Below are 18,706 nucleotides of genomic sequence, written 5' to 3'. Positions count from 1 at the left end.
CAGGAGTGAGGCTCTGAGCCTGAGTGACAGGTGTGTGTGGGCAGGGAAGCTCAGGTGACTGAGGGTAACAAACAGGTGAGCAGGTGGATACAGGTGGAGACAGGAGGAAGGGGACCTCTGGTGGATGGATGGAAAATGGCAGGTGTGGGGACATAAAGGTGAACAGGGACAGGGGGCCAGAGGGGGGCCAAGGAGCAGATCATGACACTGTGGCATGTTAACTCTGTCATATTAGTGATGATATTTCCTATAGTGCCAGAAGGCAGCATTTGTATAATCTGTATAATTAGGGTACAGTCCCCTGTGGTGTTTGCTTTAATTGCAAATCCTACACAGGGAGAAGCTGCATGTGTTTCACTGTCAGTCTCATTAAAACCAGAAAATAAAGCTGCAGAGCTGCTAGTTCTCCATCTGAATCCTGAACCTGCAGAGCTTATCTGAAGGCTGATCCTGCACACACACACACACACACACACACACACACACACACACACACAGAGGGTTTTGACTTGACTTGACACAGCAGGGACCAGGACTTGAATCCAGACCCTCTGCTGTGAGGGTCCCTGGGGTGGTATGACATGATGAAGCTCAACTTTACATTAGAAGCCCAGAGTCAGCTCCAAGTCATTTATGGGCCTTACAAAACTTAAACTGGTTTCATGCTAATGCCAGCATGTAACACCATGAAGGAGGAGCCTCAGAGGTGATGTACCTACAGAGCATGATCAGTGGCTTCAGTCTGTCACAGCTAAGACATGAAGAGCTTGTTTCCTGTGTCCAATGTTTTATCATAATGAACAGTCATCTGAATGTAAAGCTGGATTTATGAGTCGATTCACACTGTGTCTTCTGCTAATGTGGAGGTCTGTACATGAACTGAGACCCACAGTGTTAAGCTCCAGATTTTATCTCCTCCAGTGTTTTATCTGAAGTGTTGCTCTCCATCAGAAGATATATCTGTGGTTTTAAGAACCCCCCCCCCCCCCCACACACACACACACACACACACACACACACACACAGAGTTAGCTGTGCTGAATCATAAACATTTCAGGCACTGTGTGGCCAAAAGTATGAGGACACTCCTCCACATCAGTCTGGGTCTGTTTTCCATGATGTAGGCTCCTGACTGTGGAACCTGACTGACTCATATTCATCCATCCACCCCAACCTCCTCCTGACGTGGACTTTGTCGCTCTATAAACTACGTCACCGCACTTTTCCCTTTGCTCCTGTCATCATTACTACGACCACTAGACATCACCTAGCAACAAAACTGTGGCTCATAGTAACCTGCTGACAGACGACCTGTGGGCTTGTTTTTTACTCACCTCTAGACAGTCCCTGCCCTTTCAGCCAATCAAATGCTAGCCTGCCTACACTGGTCGTCTTGGAGACGTAGCCTCTGTCTCTATTCCATACATCATGAGAACGAGTTGACTCAAATACTCAGGAGATGTTCCTACTGTCTGTCTGTAAACCTGCACTCACAGCCTGCATCATGTTGCATCATGGGTTTATTTTATGACCCAATAAAAACACTGTCCTCACTCCTCATTCATACTGAAGCATGACTTGTGTTTGTCTGTGCACTGAGGTGTTGAAGTCTGTGTGTTTGATGCACGAACACCTGTTTGCTCCAGAAAGAAACTCATCTACTGATACGTTATTGTCTCCACAGTTGACATCACATCACTGACTGCTGCTCTGCCTGTTTATCTGTCTTAGACTAACACAGGTCCTGTTGTCTCCTCTCTTTCATTCTCCTCAGGTCCCGTCTCTCTGTGTCTCTCCCTCCTCATCCATCTACTCATCCGTCGCTCCCTCAGCCCGTCTGTCCAGCATGTCGCTGAAGGTCCAGACCAGTAACGTGACCAACAAGACAGACCCAAAGTCCATCAACTCCCGGGTGTTTATCGGCAACCTGAACACAGCCGTGGTGAAGAAGTCAGACGTGGAGAGCATCTTCTCCAAGTACGGCCGCGTGCTGGGCTGCTCCGTGCACAAAGGGTACGCCTTCGTCCAGTACGCCAGCGAGAGGCACGCCAGGGGGGCAGTGATCGGGGAGAACGGCAGGGTGCTGGCCGGACAGACGCTGGGTGAGTCACTGTGAATCTAAGCTCCTCTCATTAATCATGTGATGGTTGAGGTGGAGTTTGAGACGTTCATGAACAGGTTCTGTGTTTCATTAAAGATCAGATTCACACCATAGAGTCATAGAGTCTATCTGTCTGTCTGTCTGTCTGTATGTGTATGAGGCATTGATCTAGAACTTTGACCACAGCCAGGTTTTAGAATGGCAGGAGTCTTGTGGTTTTCAAGGACACACACACACACACACACACACACACACACACACACACACACACACACACACACACACACACACAGAGTCCACCTGCTGGTCCATATGCCTCATTGACTTTGTCTCCTGCAGGGTCTTGTTATTCAAAGAAGATGTCCCTGAACGCAGCACCCTCAGGTGTAATATTTCTCCATCACCACTTCATCACCCTCTCACCACCCCCTCATCACCCCCCCATCACCCATGTTTCTCCATCACCACTTTCCTCTCTGTCACGTGTGGTATTTGTTCATTAAATCTCAGTAGTTGTTTGTTGGAGCTGCTTCATGATTCTCATCAGGCAGCAGAGAGAACCAGGGTTTATTTCTAATGATCAGCCTCCTGCTGCAGCCTGTCACTGATGTGCTGCTGCTGCTGCTCTGTTGGAGCTGCTACAACCTGGATGAGACCAACTCACCTGTATGCAAATTAACAGCTGGAGATCTGATCTGATCCTCTGATTATCTGAATGTTGACATGACAACAACAATAAGGTCAGAGGAGAGATGATTCTGTAACGCGGCTCAACAGCCTTCTCTGGTGGAGAATCTCAGACAACACATCAGCCACAGTGATCCACACTGAATCATCTCCTCTCCAGGCCTCTGGGTTTCTCTGTTTCTCTCAGTTTCTCAGTTTCTCTCTGTTTCTCTCAGTTTCTCAGTTTGTCTCAGTTTCTCTCTGTTTCTCTGTTTCTCTATTTCTCTCTGTTTCTATCTGAATCTTTTTATAAATGTTTTGTATCTGACTGAATTAAAGCTTCAGGAGTTTTCTAGGTGGCAGGAGTCTCAGATATTATCCTGTACACACTCAGAGTAGGTTAAAGTCTCCTCTCTCTCCTGTTTTCTCAGACATCAACATGGCTGGAGAACCGAAGCCGAACAGAGCCAAAGGCCTGAAGCGATCAGCAGCTTCTCTCTACAGGTACACACTGTCTATGGTGGATCAATAGGTCTGATTGATGAGTGTGTTACTCATATGTCTCAGCAGATCATGGAGTGTTTCAGGATCTTTTAAAGGTCTGGGTCCATGTTAGAGGAGTCTAAGCCCCACATGAAGGTGTAGACTGAGACCTTGTAAACATCAGTTCCCTTTAGTCCTCAGAGACGTTTCTCACTGTGACTGTGAACAGAGAGAAGCAGATTTTACTGACTGACTCTTTACAGTGTTGATTTTACTTTCGACACTTTAATCATTTGTTTTAATAAATTATTTCTTCAGAGAAAACAGCTGTGAGTTTTTTTTATATGAATTCTGGCCCAGAAGCTTTTCATTCTGTCAAAGGTAAAATTATAAAGACTTTGACTCTTCATTGGTTTTTATTTTAAAGGGATGAAAATATAAAAGGTAAAAAATACACTTTTACCATCTTTAAACATAAAAATAAGTGAAAAAAGTTTACAAATCAACACTTTTGTCTTTACAACAGGAAGAAACAAGTACTTCTTTCAGAGAGTTCAGACCCCTTCACTGTCTTCGCACGTTTCAGTCTCATCACACAATTAAAACATTTTTTTCCCCCTCATTGGTCTTGACTCAACACTTTTTAACAACAGAGTGAAAACTTTTTTTTAAATGTATTAAGAAAGTGACAGAAGTTTTCAGACACTTTTAGCTTAGGTTCCTCCTTTTCTCTGGATCATCTCCAGATGTTTCTACACCTGAACTGGAGTTCACCTGTGGTGAATCAGCTGATTGGACACACACCTGTCTATATCAGGTATCTCAGCTGATGATGCAGATCAGAGCAGAAACCATGAGGAGGAAGGAGCTGCTGCAGAGCTTAGACAGGGCTGTGTCAAGGCTCAGTGAAGGTTCAAGAGCTCCGTGGTCTCCATCATTCTGACAGGAAGAAGTCTGGAACAACAGGACTCTTCTAGAACTGGACCTGGACCAACTGAGATATCAGGAAGAAGGAGACCAAGACCCTGATGGTCTCTGAGTGTGAAACTTCCAGAACTTCCACATCACATCTAATCAGCTGAGTTAACCACAGGTGGACAGTGGTTCTGGACTGGTAGTGGTCCTGGACTGGTACTGGACAGTGGTCCTGGACTGGTAGTGGACAGTAGTCCTGGCGTGGTAGTGGACAGTGGTCCTGGACTGGTAGTGGTCCTGGATTGGTGGTGGACAGTGTACTTGGACTGGTAGTGAACAGCAGTCCTGGATTGGTGGTGGACAGTGGTCCTGGACTGGTAGTGGACAGTAGTCCTGACGTGGTAGTGGACAGTGGTCCTGGACTGTGAGTGGTCCTGGACTGGTGGTGGACAGTGTACCTGGACTGGTAATTCAATTCAATTCAATTCAATTCAATTTTATTTGTATAGCGCCAAATCATAATATACATTATCTCGAGGCACTTTACAGGGTAAGGTCAAGACCTTACTTTGTTACATAGAAAAACCCAACAGTTCCCACAAAGAGCAGCGCTTGGCGACAGGGGGGAGGAAAAACTCCCTTTAACAGGAAGAAACCTCCAACAGAACCGGGCTCAGGGTGGGTGGCCGTCTGCCTCGACTAGTTGGGTTTAGGAGAAGATAAAAAGAGGGGGTGGGGGGAGGAGAGAGGAGAAAAGAGAGAGAGAGAGACCAGGAACAGCTGTGTAGGTAATGGTGTTATCAATAATAATGACAGGTAACAGTGGTTAATAGTAAAGATGAGTAGTAGTGGATCTGGATCCTGCTGCTCCAGAGGCAGAGAGACCTGCAGAATGAGGACAGAGAGAGGGAGAGAGAGGAGAAGCACAAACTATGGGAGAGAAAAAAAATACAAAGTTAATGGCATGAAGTCATGGAGAGAGAGAGAGGGAGAGAGACAGAAATAGAGAGAGAGAGCCCAGCGAATCATGGGAATCCCCCAGCAGTCTAGCTCTATAGCAGCATAACTAAGGGATGGGTCAGGACATACCCGAGCCAGCCCTAACTATAAGCTTTACTAAACAGGACAGTTTTAAGCCTGATCTTAAAGGTAGAGAGGGTTAGGGTTAGGGTTAGGGGCCTGATAGCTGAAGGCTCTGCCCCCCATTCTACTCTTACAAACTCTGGGAACCACAAGTTGACCTGCATTTAGAGAGCAAAGTGTCCTATTGGGAAAATAGGGAACTATAAGCTCTCCAAGGTACGATGGTGCCTGACCATTAATAGCTTTGTAGGTGAGGAGGAGGATTTTAAATTCTATCCTGGATTTTACAGGGAGCCAATGCAGAGAAGCTAACACAGGAGAGATGTGATCTCGTTTCCTCGTTCCTGTCAGTACTCGTGCTGCCGCATTTTGGATCAATTGGAGGCTTTTTACTGAATTTTTGGGACATCCTGACAATAAAGAGTTACAGTAGTCCAGTCTTGAGGTAACAAATGCATGAACTAGTTTTTCAGCATCCTTTAGACACAGAATGGGTCTGATTTTAGCAATATTGCGCAGGTGGAAGAAGACTGTCCTAGAGACTTGCTTTATATGTGAAGTAAAGGACAAGTCCTGGTCAAAAGTGACACCAAGGTTTCTGACTGTAGCACTGGAGGCCAAGGTGATGTCATCCAGAGTCAGTATATTATCACATAGTGTATCTCTGAGGTGTTTTGGGCCAATTACAATAACTTCAGTTTTGTCTGAATTTAAGAGTAAGAAATTACTGGTCATCCAGGTTTTTATGTCCTTAAGACTCACCTGAAGCTTGGCTACCTGGTTAGTCTCACCTGGCTTCATGGATAAGTACAGCTGGGTGTCATCTGCGTAACAATGGAAATTTATCTGGTGCCTCCTAATAATGTTTCCTAGAGGAAGCATATATAGACTGAAGAGTACTGTTCCTAGCACCGAACCTTGTGGAACTCCATGACTGACTTTAGTGTTGATAGAAGAGTCGTTATTAACATGAACAAACTGGAGTCTATCTGACAAATATGACTTAAACCAGCTTAGTGTGGTTCCTTTAATGCCGACCATATGTTCTAGTCTCTGTAATAAAATCTTATGATCGATGGTGTCAAATGCGGCACTAAGATCTAGCAGGACAAGTACAGAGACAAGTCCATTGTCTGAAGCTATGAGGAGATCATTGGTGACCTTAACCAGAGCTGTTTCTGTGCTATGATGGACTCTAAAACCTGACTGAAAATCTTCAAACAAACCATTTCTGTGCAAATAATCACATAATTGGTTTGCAACAACCTTCTCAAGGATTTTGGAAATAAAGGGGAGGTTGGATATAGGTCTATAATTGGCTAAAACATCTGGATCAAGAGTAGGCTTTTTAAGTAGAGGTTTAATTACTGCAACTTTAAAAGCCTGCAGTACATAACCAGTTGATAAAGATACGTTGATCAGACTTAATATAGAGTTGTCGATTATTAAAGGAAAAACTTCTTTGAGCAGCCTTGTTGGAACGGGGTCTAGAAGACAAGTCGATGGTTTAGATGGTGAAAATTGTTGAAGCGAGCTCAGAGAGATGTTCAGGAGTAAAACGGTCAAAATATAAGCCAGTTACAGTGGACTCTGAGGCTGCTGACCTGGACAGTACATTTGAGCCAGCTGTGGGGAGGAGACGGTGAATTTTTTCTCTAACAGAGACAATTTTATTTGTAAAGAAGCTCATAAAGTCATTACAACTGAGGGCTAAAGGAATAGATGGATCAGCAGAGCTGTGGCTGTCTGTCAGCTTGGCTACAGTGCTGAACAGAAACCTGGGATTGTTCTTGTTTTCTTCTATCAATGATGAATAATAGGATGTTCTGGCTTTACGGAGGCTTTTCTTATACGCCAATAGGCTGTCTTTCCAAGCCTTTAGAGATTCATCCAGGTTAGTAGAACGCCACCTTCTTTCTAGTTTCCTTGAATTTTGCTTTAAAGCTCGTGTTTCTGAGTTGTACCATGGAGCTAGCCTTCTCTGACTCACTACCTTCTTCCTCAGAGGGGCCACAGTATCTAGAGTTGCACGCAGTGAGGCTACAGTACTGTCAACAAGATCATCAACCTGTGTGGATGTGAAGTTAAGAGAGCTGTTCCCTACTGCATTGATACATGGCAGTGGGCTAAGTACTGATGGGATCCTTTCTTTAAATTTGCCAATGGTATTGTCAGACAGACACCTGCTGTAATAAATTTTTTCCCCAGATGCTGTGTAGTCCATGACTGAAAACTGGTAGTGAACAGTAGTCCTGGACTGGTGGTGGACAGTGATCCTGGACTGTGAGTGGACTGTGGTGCTAGACTGGTAGTTGACAGTAGTCCTGGACTGAAGGTGGGCAGTGGTCCTGGACTGGCGGTGGTCCTGGACTGAAATTGGACGGTGGGTTTCGCTACTGTCGGGTCCTGGACTCAGGGGCCTGCTATTGAAACGGACTTGCTGAGAACAGTGATCTGAACCACAGCAGCAGATTTACAGGCTGTAAAACCAGAACAAGAACTGAAGCAGCTTAAAGTCTGTGTGGAGCAGCAGCTGTTGATGTTTACTCAGGATCATCTCCTAAAGGTTTCATCAATGCCAGTTTCAGGAATGTATGGAAGCCCTGAAAGTTTTTTTTTCCAGCATTAGTTTTTGTTTTTTTTTTCATCATGTATAAAAACCCCATGAGGCCAGTGAATTTCTTGAACAGCATAAACACTGTTAGTCTGATTTAGACCTCAGCCTCTCTAAATCAGTAATTACAAGAACAACAGAAAAATCCTGACAATTTTTCCACAAAAAAAACAAGTGTGAAACAAAAGTGAAAAAAAAACAAAAGTCCAATTTTTTTACAGAAAAAAGAAACTTTGAAAAGAAACTTGTGTGGAATTGTGATTAATGTATAAATGTCAGTTGTTTTATATCTGTTGAACTGAACCTAAGCTTCCCTGTTGTTTGCATTAAATCAATGACAGTGTGTCTACAACGTGTCAGTAAGTGTTAAACACATGATACATCATCCTGGAGAATCCAGTCTCTCTGTCCAGGTTCTCTGTTGTTGTTGTTGAGTTGTATTTGTGTTGTTATGTCTCTGGGATGAGATGAAGTATGTTGTGGTTTCTTTGTCTTTCTCACACATTTTTTCAGTGTTGAGCTTTTTCTGTTATTTGTATATGGAACTATAAAGTACATTGAAACCCCAGTCAGCTTTTGTACCCATGTGTTTTAAATGTGGTTTTGTGCTGGTGTTATGAAATGCATTGTGCATCACATGTGTTTTTTACAGTCATTATGTTCTATTGTGCTTCCTTCCCCAGCAGCTATGAGTTTGATTGTGATTACTACAGAGAAGACTTCTATGACAGGTAAGAGACAGGAGGACTGAAGCATGTTGACCTCTGACCTGAGGCTGGAGGTTGTTTCATTGTGTAACTTCAACATGTTTCTGTTGAGCAACAACTGACAAACAAACCACTGTTTAAAGCATGTCAGTGGTTTTCTGTTATTGCTGTTATATGTGTTTGCTTGTTTGACTGTACTTGTGGAGTCTGTGGTGCTTTGTGGGGACCAGACTCGGTTTAAGGATTCTGGTTAGGGGTTGAGTTTAGGTTTTTAGTTGTGATTGTTAAGGTTAAAGTGAGGGACTAGGGAATACATGCTGTCATTTATGCGTCCCCACAAAGATAGCTGGACAAATGTGTGCGTGTGTGTGTGTGTGTGTGTGTGTGCGTGTGCGTGTGCGTGTGCGTGTGCGTGTGCATGTGTATGTATGTGTGTGTGTGTGTGTGTGTATACAATGTAGCCAAACATTTTCACACCAACAGAAATCAGTTCATTAAACAGAGGGAACTGCATGTTCCACAGTAAACACATTAAAATACTGATGTATATATATATATATATATACTGATATATGTATAATATAGACAGACTGTGGAATAAGATGATTTTAACAACTTTAAAACTGGAAGAAGAAAGTGAAAAAAGTGAAATTGTGTGGTGTGGAACTGAGTAGTTCGATGTGTAGTGGTGATGTGGAGTGGGCTTAGAGACGAGGTCCTCACAAGTATATGTAAGTGTTTGAAATAATAACAAAGGCATTTACAGTTTGACTTATTTTAGAATTTGTCTTAATATGGATCAGTGACTTGACAGAACAGGAGGATAATTTATTCATCATCATATCCCACAGGTTGTCTGTCAGCAGGTTATTATGACCCATAGTTTTTTTCCCCCAAAGGGAAAAGTGCGGTGACGTAGTTTATAGAGCAACAAAGTCCACGTCAGGAGGAGGTTGGGGTGGATGGATGAATATGACCCAGGAGAGTTGTTGCTGATCAATTGCACCAATCACCAGAAAAAATTCCTTGTATGTGAAAACATACTTGGCAATAAAACTGATTCTGATTCTGATTCTGATTCTGATTCTGATTCTGATTCTGATTCTGAGAGCGGTGTTCGATTCCCATGTGACAGGAGCAGTTTATGTTGTTTCTATTATCCATGACCATTTGTTGTTATTATTGTAACCATGACAACAAAGATCGTATAATGTTGAGGAAGTACTTATTTTAACCCAAATCACCATCTTTTCCTAAACCTGACCAAGACATGACTGTTACTGCTATAGTAACCATGGTGATGAAGGGAGGTATGCTGTTCTGAGTACATTCTGCATGTTTATTATTGTAACCATGACAACCAAGGTCCAGTACACTTGATTTAGGTCCTGACTCAAGTCCTTATTCAGGCCTTGATTCAGGTCTTGATTCAGGTCTCGGTTACCGTGAACTAAGTGGAACTGTGGACAGGTCTCTGGAACCAGGACTCAGGACCAGGCCCCTGGTAACAGGGACTCTGCTGATGACAGAAACAGTTCGTTAGAGTTGATTGTAACACAAGAAGGACAACAGTCTCTCATTGAGTTCACATTTACAAAACCTTTCAGCAGGGGATTGTCTGCCTCAGGGGTTGGGGGGTTTGGGGGGGTTCTGATGAACATCTGGTCAGATTCAGCTCATTGGTGTCAACCTGTGCAGTCAAGCCACAGTGTGGTAACTATTACTGCCCTGACTGGACCAGGTGAAAGTCATCATCAAACTCATCACTCCTGAAGAAGGAGCGCACAAACAAGAAGATGCGACTGTAGTCCGTCCCAGTTCTTTCTGCTCCTAGCAAACCTTTGGACGCCAGCTGATTTTTAGGAGAGTTTAGGGCTTTGAACCTGAATCTGTACCTCAGTAATGTAGAAGAAACACAGGTTCAGATGGGAGAACATTGTAGTTTTGAATAGTGAAGTGCATAGGAGTAAATATGGCCAGCTGAGACGGATCAGTGATGATGTGTCAGATGATCCCAGATGTCAGACCAATGTCTGTCTCCGATCTGAGGATCTTTGCATTCACCCCGAGAGAAACCAGGAATCCAGGATTGTACAGTATCATGAGGAGGTTTTGAAACATTTGTGATGAGGCTCATGTTTCACAAAAGATGACCATGTTTGTGGGAGAAAAGCAACTCTCCTCTGAGTCCTGTCAGAACGCATCAGACTTTGTCTGTTTTGCAATGTAACAGTCTAATGCAGAGAAGAGGGATGATCAAAGTCTCTGTCTCCCAGGGAGAAGATGAGCAGTTGAGCCTGTTAATCCTCCAGTTATTTTGCCTGCACTCACTCAGTACAAGGAGGGAACAGAGAAATTCATCAAACCAAACCACACTACCCTCACTTCAAAGTTCATCTTTGACCCCAGATACTGTGACCTTTACAATTGTCCACTGGCATTTTGCCATTAACGGAAAGAGGAAGTTATGACAGCACCAATATTGCGTTCATTTTGTGTGAGTTGTGTAACTGGCCATGGATCCTTCCAGAACCTCTGTTCTACATGTTTCAAATGTTTCCATCAGTTCTCAAACAGATAAATCTGTGATTTTAATCATGGTAACACTGCGTTTCATTGGTCACCTGTCAGTGATGTCATATCCTCTCTGCTCATGTGTCAGTGTTGTGTTTCTGACAGAAGCTCAGTTTGAAGTCTCATGTTTCAGATCCTCTTTCTCCACCTTGGTGCTTTTCAGCTCTGTATCTGAACCAGATGAAGGATTTTAGTCTTCGGAGGTCTGGATCTGAAGTTATCTGAGAAACAAGCTGAGGAAATGTTAGACAGCTCAGCTCTAGCCAATCAGAGACGTCCTGTGTCTCTGAAGAGCGTCGACCAATCAGTGACTTTAAATGTGAAACAGTTTGATTCAGTGTTTTTACTGGTTCTGATCAGATACTCTTTTGTTGAGGAGAGGAGGAGACTCTGGAGGATACAGCTCCAGGTCAAAACCTCCTGAACCACTGACACTGAAGGATCCAGACCAGGAGGAGACTACAACTCCCATGATCCCACACTGCTTTATGATGTCCCCAGCACTGTCTTCAGTTATAGTTTTGACTGAGAGACAGAGTTTACTCTAGAGTTTAAATCATTGTCATTTTGCTGCAGCTTGTACTAATCAAAGCTTCAGTGGAAAATTCTCAGTTTTCTTCCAAACAGTCGCTGCAGCAGCCACATGTGGAGAAAAGACATAAGTAACTGTATTAGAATCACAGTGTTGGAGACAGACCGAACACATGACTGCAAACTAAAAGGACGAGTAGTTGAAGTATAAATTTTAAAAGCAAATTTAAAGTGTATTAAGTTTAAAGTTAATTGGCAGACGTGTCTTAAACTCTGTAAAATCCTCTGCTATGATTCATATTTAGTTTCACACATTAAATCCACATAAAATCCACATAAAAACTGATCTGAAGCTCATCTGCTCTGACTTCCAGACTGAGAAACCTGGATCAGGCCTTGGCCCCGCCCAGCACCTGCTGGCTCCAGGTGTCCAGGTGAAAGAGCAGAGAGGATGAAGATGTTAGAGGAGGAAACATCAGAGAGACTCAGCCTCATGTTGGAGCCTCAGTCAGACCCAGACTCAGATGAGGAGTCTGTTGAGACCAGAATCAGAGACTAGCAGACAGATCAGAACCGTTAGCGTAGTTAGCATCTTTTATTTGTTTATGTTGTTTGTTAGCTTGTAACTGGCAGTGGCTGACACAGTGTCAGTGGTTGTGCTAATGCTAATTCTTGCTCTCTGTACTGAGAAGATTTCAGATGTATTTAGCCCCGCCTCCTGTCCCCACAAATTGACAGGATTGGTTCCCTAGGTTATGTGACGTATGAATCCCTGACTGTCTGAATCTGTCTTTGTGAGACTGTCATTGGTTCAAGGTGGAAACACTCAGTCATGGTGTTGACTGATTATTTTCTCATCATGTGTCTTTATTATATAAAAACATCATGTGGACGTTAACAAGGTGAAACACCTGATCTTCATCTGAGGCTCTGATGTAAATGTGTGTGTAGTGAGGACTCTGATGCTGCCAGGAGCTAGAAGAGGCTCAACCAACCAACCGACCAACTAACAACCAACCAACCAACCGACCAACTAACAACCAACCAACCAACCAACCAACCAACCAACCAACCAACCAACTGACGAACTAATGACCATCCAACCAACCAACCAACCAACTAACGACCAACCAAACAACCAACCAACCGACTGACTAGCTGACTGAATGAATGAACAACCAAACGACCGAACGAACAACTGACCGACCGACCAACCAACCAACCAACCATGGATAACAGGCAGCTGTCCACTAATCAGAAGGTCGTGGTTTGATCACCAGCTCCTCTTGTCCACATTTTGAAGTGTCCTTGGGCAAAATCCTGAACCCCAAATTACCCTAAATGTACCATCAATATAACATCATTATGTGAATGTGTGTATGAATGTGTGTATGTAGCTTCCATTGCACAATGATGCTGGTAAGACTAGAAAAACTCTTTTTAAGTTCAGGCCCATTTAAACCTCAAGGACACTTTTACCTTTGATAAAAACTTTGCTCCATCACAAGATAACATGATTGGCTAATGACTCAGACCTGATAGTCTGATGGGTGTCACCAAGAGTTTGAAGGATGCAAACAAGGACAAATTGTAAAATAAGTAATCAATTGTATGTAGAGTCTAAAGTGTGTTACAGATGTCTGAGCTCAGGGCCAGATCAGGATGTGACAACATGATGGCTTCCCTCACCTCTCTCCATGCGTCCATTAATTTCTGTCAACTGCATGTTTCTGTTTATTCCTTTATTGTTTCTTCTGCAGATCAGCAGCAGCCTTAGTTGACATCTGATCTGCTCAGTAAATCTGAGGCTTACAGACCTCGACTGCTTGGGGTATTTGCTTTGTGCAGAACTGCTTTGTCCAAATGGAGGAATTGAATTATTATGAACAGTATTGCACAATATTTCTTTTTGTTCCTGCTAGCGTAGAAGAGAAAAGCTCCTCGCCATCTGGACAAATGATCTGCGGTGATGATCTGAAGTATTACTTTATAGTTTCATGACCATCTGTGAGAATCTGAGCTGAAGGAGAAACTGACGTTGTCACCACAGAAAGTTACAGCTCGTCCTGAAGGTGAAAACACAGCCGACGGGGGGTTGTATCTCAGAGAGCTCAGTGTTGTCAGTGGTTGAATTAAATCACCATGTTCAGGTCTGGTCTCCTTGAACATCATCAACTCTCATGACCTGAGTTCACAACACAGAGAATGCAGCCTGTGATTTCATCAGTCTTTTATTAATAGTGAAACTGAGGTCAGAGGGATTCAGTCCTCAGCCCTGTGACAGACTGGTGACCTGTCCAGGTGTACCTGCTCAGTGTCAGCCCGGACTGGCTCCAGCCCTGAAGGATAAGCAGTAGGATTTATTCTGGTTGTAAATAATCTGAGGTAAACCAAAGTTTCATCTCAGGTCAGATGAACTGTAGCTGCTGAACATGAAAAAAAAATCATGCTTCTGTGTCAGCATCCACTTCCTGACGTCACAGTTTTCCCGCTTGGTCAGAACTTGATATTTGTATGATCAGGCTGATCAGTTTCTGAATCAGTCAGGACGTGTTGGTGTGTGTGTGTGTGAGTGTGTGTGTGTGTGTGTACTTGTACTTGCTACATAGTAAGGACCAAAAAAAGTATTTTACTAACAGAGTGAGGACATTTTGGGAAAGTGAGGACATTTTGGCCGGTCCTCACTTTTTGAGACACCTTCAAATCACATGTTGAGGGTTAAGACTTGGTTTTAGAGTTATGGTTAGAATTAGGTTTAGGTTAAGGTCAGGGTCAGGGTTAGGGTTAGGCACTCAGTGGTGATGGTTAAGGTTAGGGTAAGGGGCTAGGGAATGCATTATGTCGATGAGTGTCCTCACAAAGATGGAAGTACAAGTATGTGTGTGTGTGTGTTGTGTGTTGTGCAGTGTGTATTGTGTGTGTGTGTGTGTGCAGTGTCTATTGTGTGTGTGTGTTGTGTGCAGTGTGTATTGTGTATTCTTCAGTGTGTGTGTGTGTGTGTGTGTTGTGTATTGTGCAGTGTGTATTGTGTGTGTGTGTGTGTGAGTGTGTTGTGTATTGTGCAGTGTGTATTGTGTGTGTGTGTGTGTGTGTGTGTGTGTGTGTATGTGCAGTGGGAAGCTGACAGACACACACCACACCACAGGAAACAGAGCAGCTACTTCCAGCTGAAAACAAAATCATAAATCATCAGAAAAGAGTTTTATTCAGAATCTGAGAAGTTTCCAAAGAACGGAGGAAACTGGCCAAAGAAGTGATGTTTATATAAAACTGATTTATTTTACCAAAAATCTTTTGTGGGAAACCTAATTGCTTCCTGGATTATGTTCCATGGAGACCGTTTTGTTTTGGGCACCGTAACAGCACGTTTCCTCCAAAATGTGTTTGCTATTACAGATAACGAGTATCTGAGTGTAATTTCTGTCTTTGACCTCTTTATCCTCAGCTGCATCCTCTAATCCCTCCTTCCCTTCTCCTTCCCCCTCATTCCTCCTCCTTCCCTCCTTTCCTGACCCTCTCCTCCTCTGACCTCTACCCTTTGTTTCTTGCTTTTCAATCTTCTCCTCTTCCTCCCTGCCTTTCTCTCTCCTCAGGTTGTTTGAGTACCGTGGCAGGGTGTCTCCGGTCCCTCGGGTGGTGCCCATCAAACGACCGCGGGTGGAAGTGTCTCTGGTACGACGGGTCAAATCTTTGCCGGTCAAGCTGCTGGCGTGCAACACCTCCGTCCTCCCAACTAGCAACAAACAGAGATGTGAGTTCTGTTCTGCTCTGTCAACGTTTTCTACGTTTACCATTATTTTATTTTCAACATTCTCAAAGAACCAAGTCATTATTATTGTTATCAGTTATTTTTTATCCTTTTCTCTTTTATTCTTTTTACAATAAAGCTCCATGTTTTAATCTCTCCTGTGTTTTATCTGAAGTGTTGATATCAAGAAGAAGATATATTTGTGGTTTAAGAACCAAAAACCATCTCAGTGTAGTTTTACATCTCCTCTCTCAGGCTTCTCTCTGGAGTTCTAGTAACAACAGATCAGTCAGCCAATCAGAAGAGAGGATCTTAGCCTCTCCTCTGATTGGCTGACTGTTTTCTGAGTGATCCAATAAAAATATAGCAGATTTCAGGTAAACACTCAGAGAAACCAAATCCTGCAAGGTTGGATGGTGGGTCCAGGTGGGCGTGGCTGAGGGCAGTGACTGCTTTGTTGTGACATCACAAAGTTCCAGAAGTCCTAACGGCTGGTTTTAAGGCTCAGTTTCTGAATACAGGCTGTGTGCATTTCTCTGTGGACTGAGGCTTTGATACTTTCACAGTATTAATATAGAACCTAGACCTGCTTTATAATCACAAACACATGGACATCTGCCTTTAGACTGTGTGGAGCTTTAAAAACTATTACTACTACTGTATGGGCCTTTAGGGATGGTGGCTGTATATGGCATCTTGTCCTTGCTCATTCTTTGAAACAGAAAAATCTACACGAATGAATAACTGAAGTTTTTATTCACAGGACACTGTTTCAATCAACACTGTAAAACTGACTCCATCCTTCATCTCTCTCTCTCGTCATCTGTCTCTCTCTCTCTCTCCCTCTCTCTCCCTTCATCTGTCTCTCTCCCTCTCTTCTTCTCTCTCTGTCAGTGGGAGGTTCAAGCAGCAGGTCGACTGTTGTCACTTTATTTTTGCCTCCCTCTCATTACACATTCATGTCACATCATGTTCAGGTCGTGGATCAGAGGAGAGAGGTCTACTCCCGTCAGCTCCTCTCATATTTGACTTTTACCTGAACCTTTGTTTCCAAACAGCAGTTTTTCTCATGCTGAGTTTCCCTGAATGTCTCCCAGCTCAGAGCTGATGTGAGTGTGTTTCTGTGTCCTCATCAAACTTGTATTTCAAATACTTCATCAGAACAGAGCTCAGAGCTTCTTTTTCTCCTGAGAGCTCGTATACAGACCTGACAGTTTGTTCTTTTTCCCCATCATGCTCAACGTGCAGCACGAGTCCTGCCAATGTATGGTCGTCTGTGCTGGTCCTCAGACCACAGACCCTCAGGTCAGGAAATCAGTTTTCAGGAAATCAGCACTGGACCTGATCCTGGTTACAGAGTTACACATGAGCAGCTCAGCTTTGTTTTAGTCTTTTAAATGTAACTGTAGAAACCTGATGATTCATACAAATACACAGCTACATAAATTATAATAATTCATTAAAATAAGGAGAGAAAAGGATAAATTATTCTGTCAAACACACCTTTAACCTTTAAGGCTGAACAATTTGAAAAAAAATCCTGTCATAATTATTTTTAGCAGATTATATATTAAGATTTCAGTCATTTTTTAATCATAATCCAATTTTCTCTGTATTAAATACATAAATGATCATGATCATGATGATGTGGAGAATATGATCCACAGCTCCACAACATCTTCATCAAACAAACCTTCAGCTCCTGTGATTCAGATGTGTCACTCGGCCTCGTTGTGATTAATTGTTCAGTTCAACCTTTCACCTGATGTTCCCAACAACCTGAGCAGCCAAGGTGTCTGTCACCTTTGTGAGTGTCACCTATGTAGTATCAAGGCTAACGATGATAGCTGCTGTTAGCTCAGGTTTTATTTTATGGTGAATGTTGTTCTATAAAGATATGATGAAACTTTATTGTCCATTTTCTATATAAACTGAATCTGCTGATGAATAAGTAAAGACAGTGAATCGAGAATAAAAAATACAGTGAATCCAGAATAAATAAATAAAGACAATGAATCCAGAATAAAGACAGTGAATACAAAATAAATAAAGACAGTGAATTCAGAACAAATAAAGACAGTGAATCCTGAATAAACAAAGACAATGAATCCAGAATAAATACAGTAAATCTTGAATAAAGACAATGAATCCAGAATAAATAAAGACAGTGAATCCTGAATAAATAAAGACAGTGACTCCTGAATAAATAAAGACAGTGAATCCAGAATAAATACAGTGAATCCAGAATAAAGACAGTGAATACAAAATAAATAAAGACAGTGAATCCAGAATAAATACAGTGAATCCAGAATAAAGACAGTGAATACAAAATAAATAAAGACAGTGAATCCTGAATAAATAAAGACAATGAATCCAGAATAAATAAAGACAGTGAATCCTGAATAAATAAAGACAGTGACTCCTGAATAAAGACAGTGAATACAAAATAAATAAAGACAGCGAATTCAGAACAAATAAAGACAGTGACTCCTGAATAAATAAAGACAGTGAATCCAGAATGAACGTTAGACTCTGAATGCTCGGCTGTCGTTACATCCTGTTCTTCACATCTTTATATTTACAATATTATTTATTTTTACTAAGAAATCAGTTCTGTGTATTAGAAACACGGTTTGGCTATCACCCAAACCAGAAGAGATTTTCATTGGCTGCAATTTATCTTCACAAGCATTTTCCTGAACTGTCCCTCCTACTACTTTAATTCCTACATACAGACATACATCCTTTCTGTTTGTTCTCACGATCTGTACAGAAACTGCTGTGAGTGTGTGTGTGTGTGTGAGTGTGTGTGTGTAGGCATGTATATACATACATTAATTATGACCAGTTGAGTTATTTTCATGCTCACGTAATAAAATGAGAACTGTGAAATCCTGATGCTTTATTATATCATATATGTTATTTTTATTAGGATTTAAGTTGAACTGTGTGAACTTTAACATCCTCAGCTGCTGAATTGAAGATCTATTTCACATCAGACTTTGATTCAAACATTTTAAAATGTTTTTCTCCATCTTGAAAGAGAGAAAGTAAGAGACTGTTTCCAAAGACGAGTTGAAACTTCCAGAGTCTGAAGGTTTAGATCAGACATGACACTCAGATGACTTGTGAATTTTATCGTGAAGAAGGCTGAGCAACAAAACACCAATCTCTAGGAACTGAAATTGAAATGATGTCATCGGTTATGGGGGTGTGGCTTAAAGCTGAATGGACAGTCTGAGGAAGTCAATGTGCTGCCACAGTCAGAGCAACAGTCAGTGAAC

The 18,706-nt window shown here is 42.4% G+C and overlaps 1 protein-coding gene across 8 annotated transcripts in view; it reads left to right on the top strand.

The window, feature by feature from the left end:
* raly (RALY heterogeneous nuclear ribonucleoprotein) overlaps window positions 1–18,706 on the top strand; it is a 98,566-nt gene that overhangs the window by 52,538 nt on the left and 27,322 nt on the right. For 6 of the 8 annotated variants that reach the window (XR_011687317.1, XR_011687316.1, XM_071473043.1 and 3 more), the window contains exons 2-5: window positions 1,775–2,102; window positions 3,199–3,271; window positions 8,546–8,593; window positions 15,268–15,425. Coding sequence is in view for 6 of the 8 variants with exons in the window: in XM_071473039.1 (XP_071329140.1) it covers window positions 1,775–2,102; window positions 3,199–3,271; window positions 8,546–8,593; window positions 15,268–15,425 (607 nt within the window). In the remaining 2 variants the exon portion in view is untranslated. The remainder of the gene's footprint in view (window positions 1–1,774; window positions 2,103–3,198; window positions 3,272–8,545; window positions 8,594–15,267; window positions 15,426–18,706) is intronic. The other 2 variants (XM_071473042.1, XM_071473045.1) reach the window with 1 other exon arrangement.

The sequence above is a fragment of the Trachinotus anak genome, unplaced genomic scaffold (assembly GCF_046630095.1).
Source record: "Trachinotus anak isolate AG129_WGS33_773 ecotype Australia unplaced genomic scaffold, CSIRO_AGI_Tana_v1 ptg000044l, whole genome shotgun sequence".
In the NCBI taxonomy this organism is placed as follows: Eukaryota; Metazoa; Chordata; class Actinopteri; order Carangiformes; family Carangidae; genus Trachinotus; species Trachinotus anak.
This window is presented reverse-complemented; position numbering and strand designations above follow the sequence as displayed.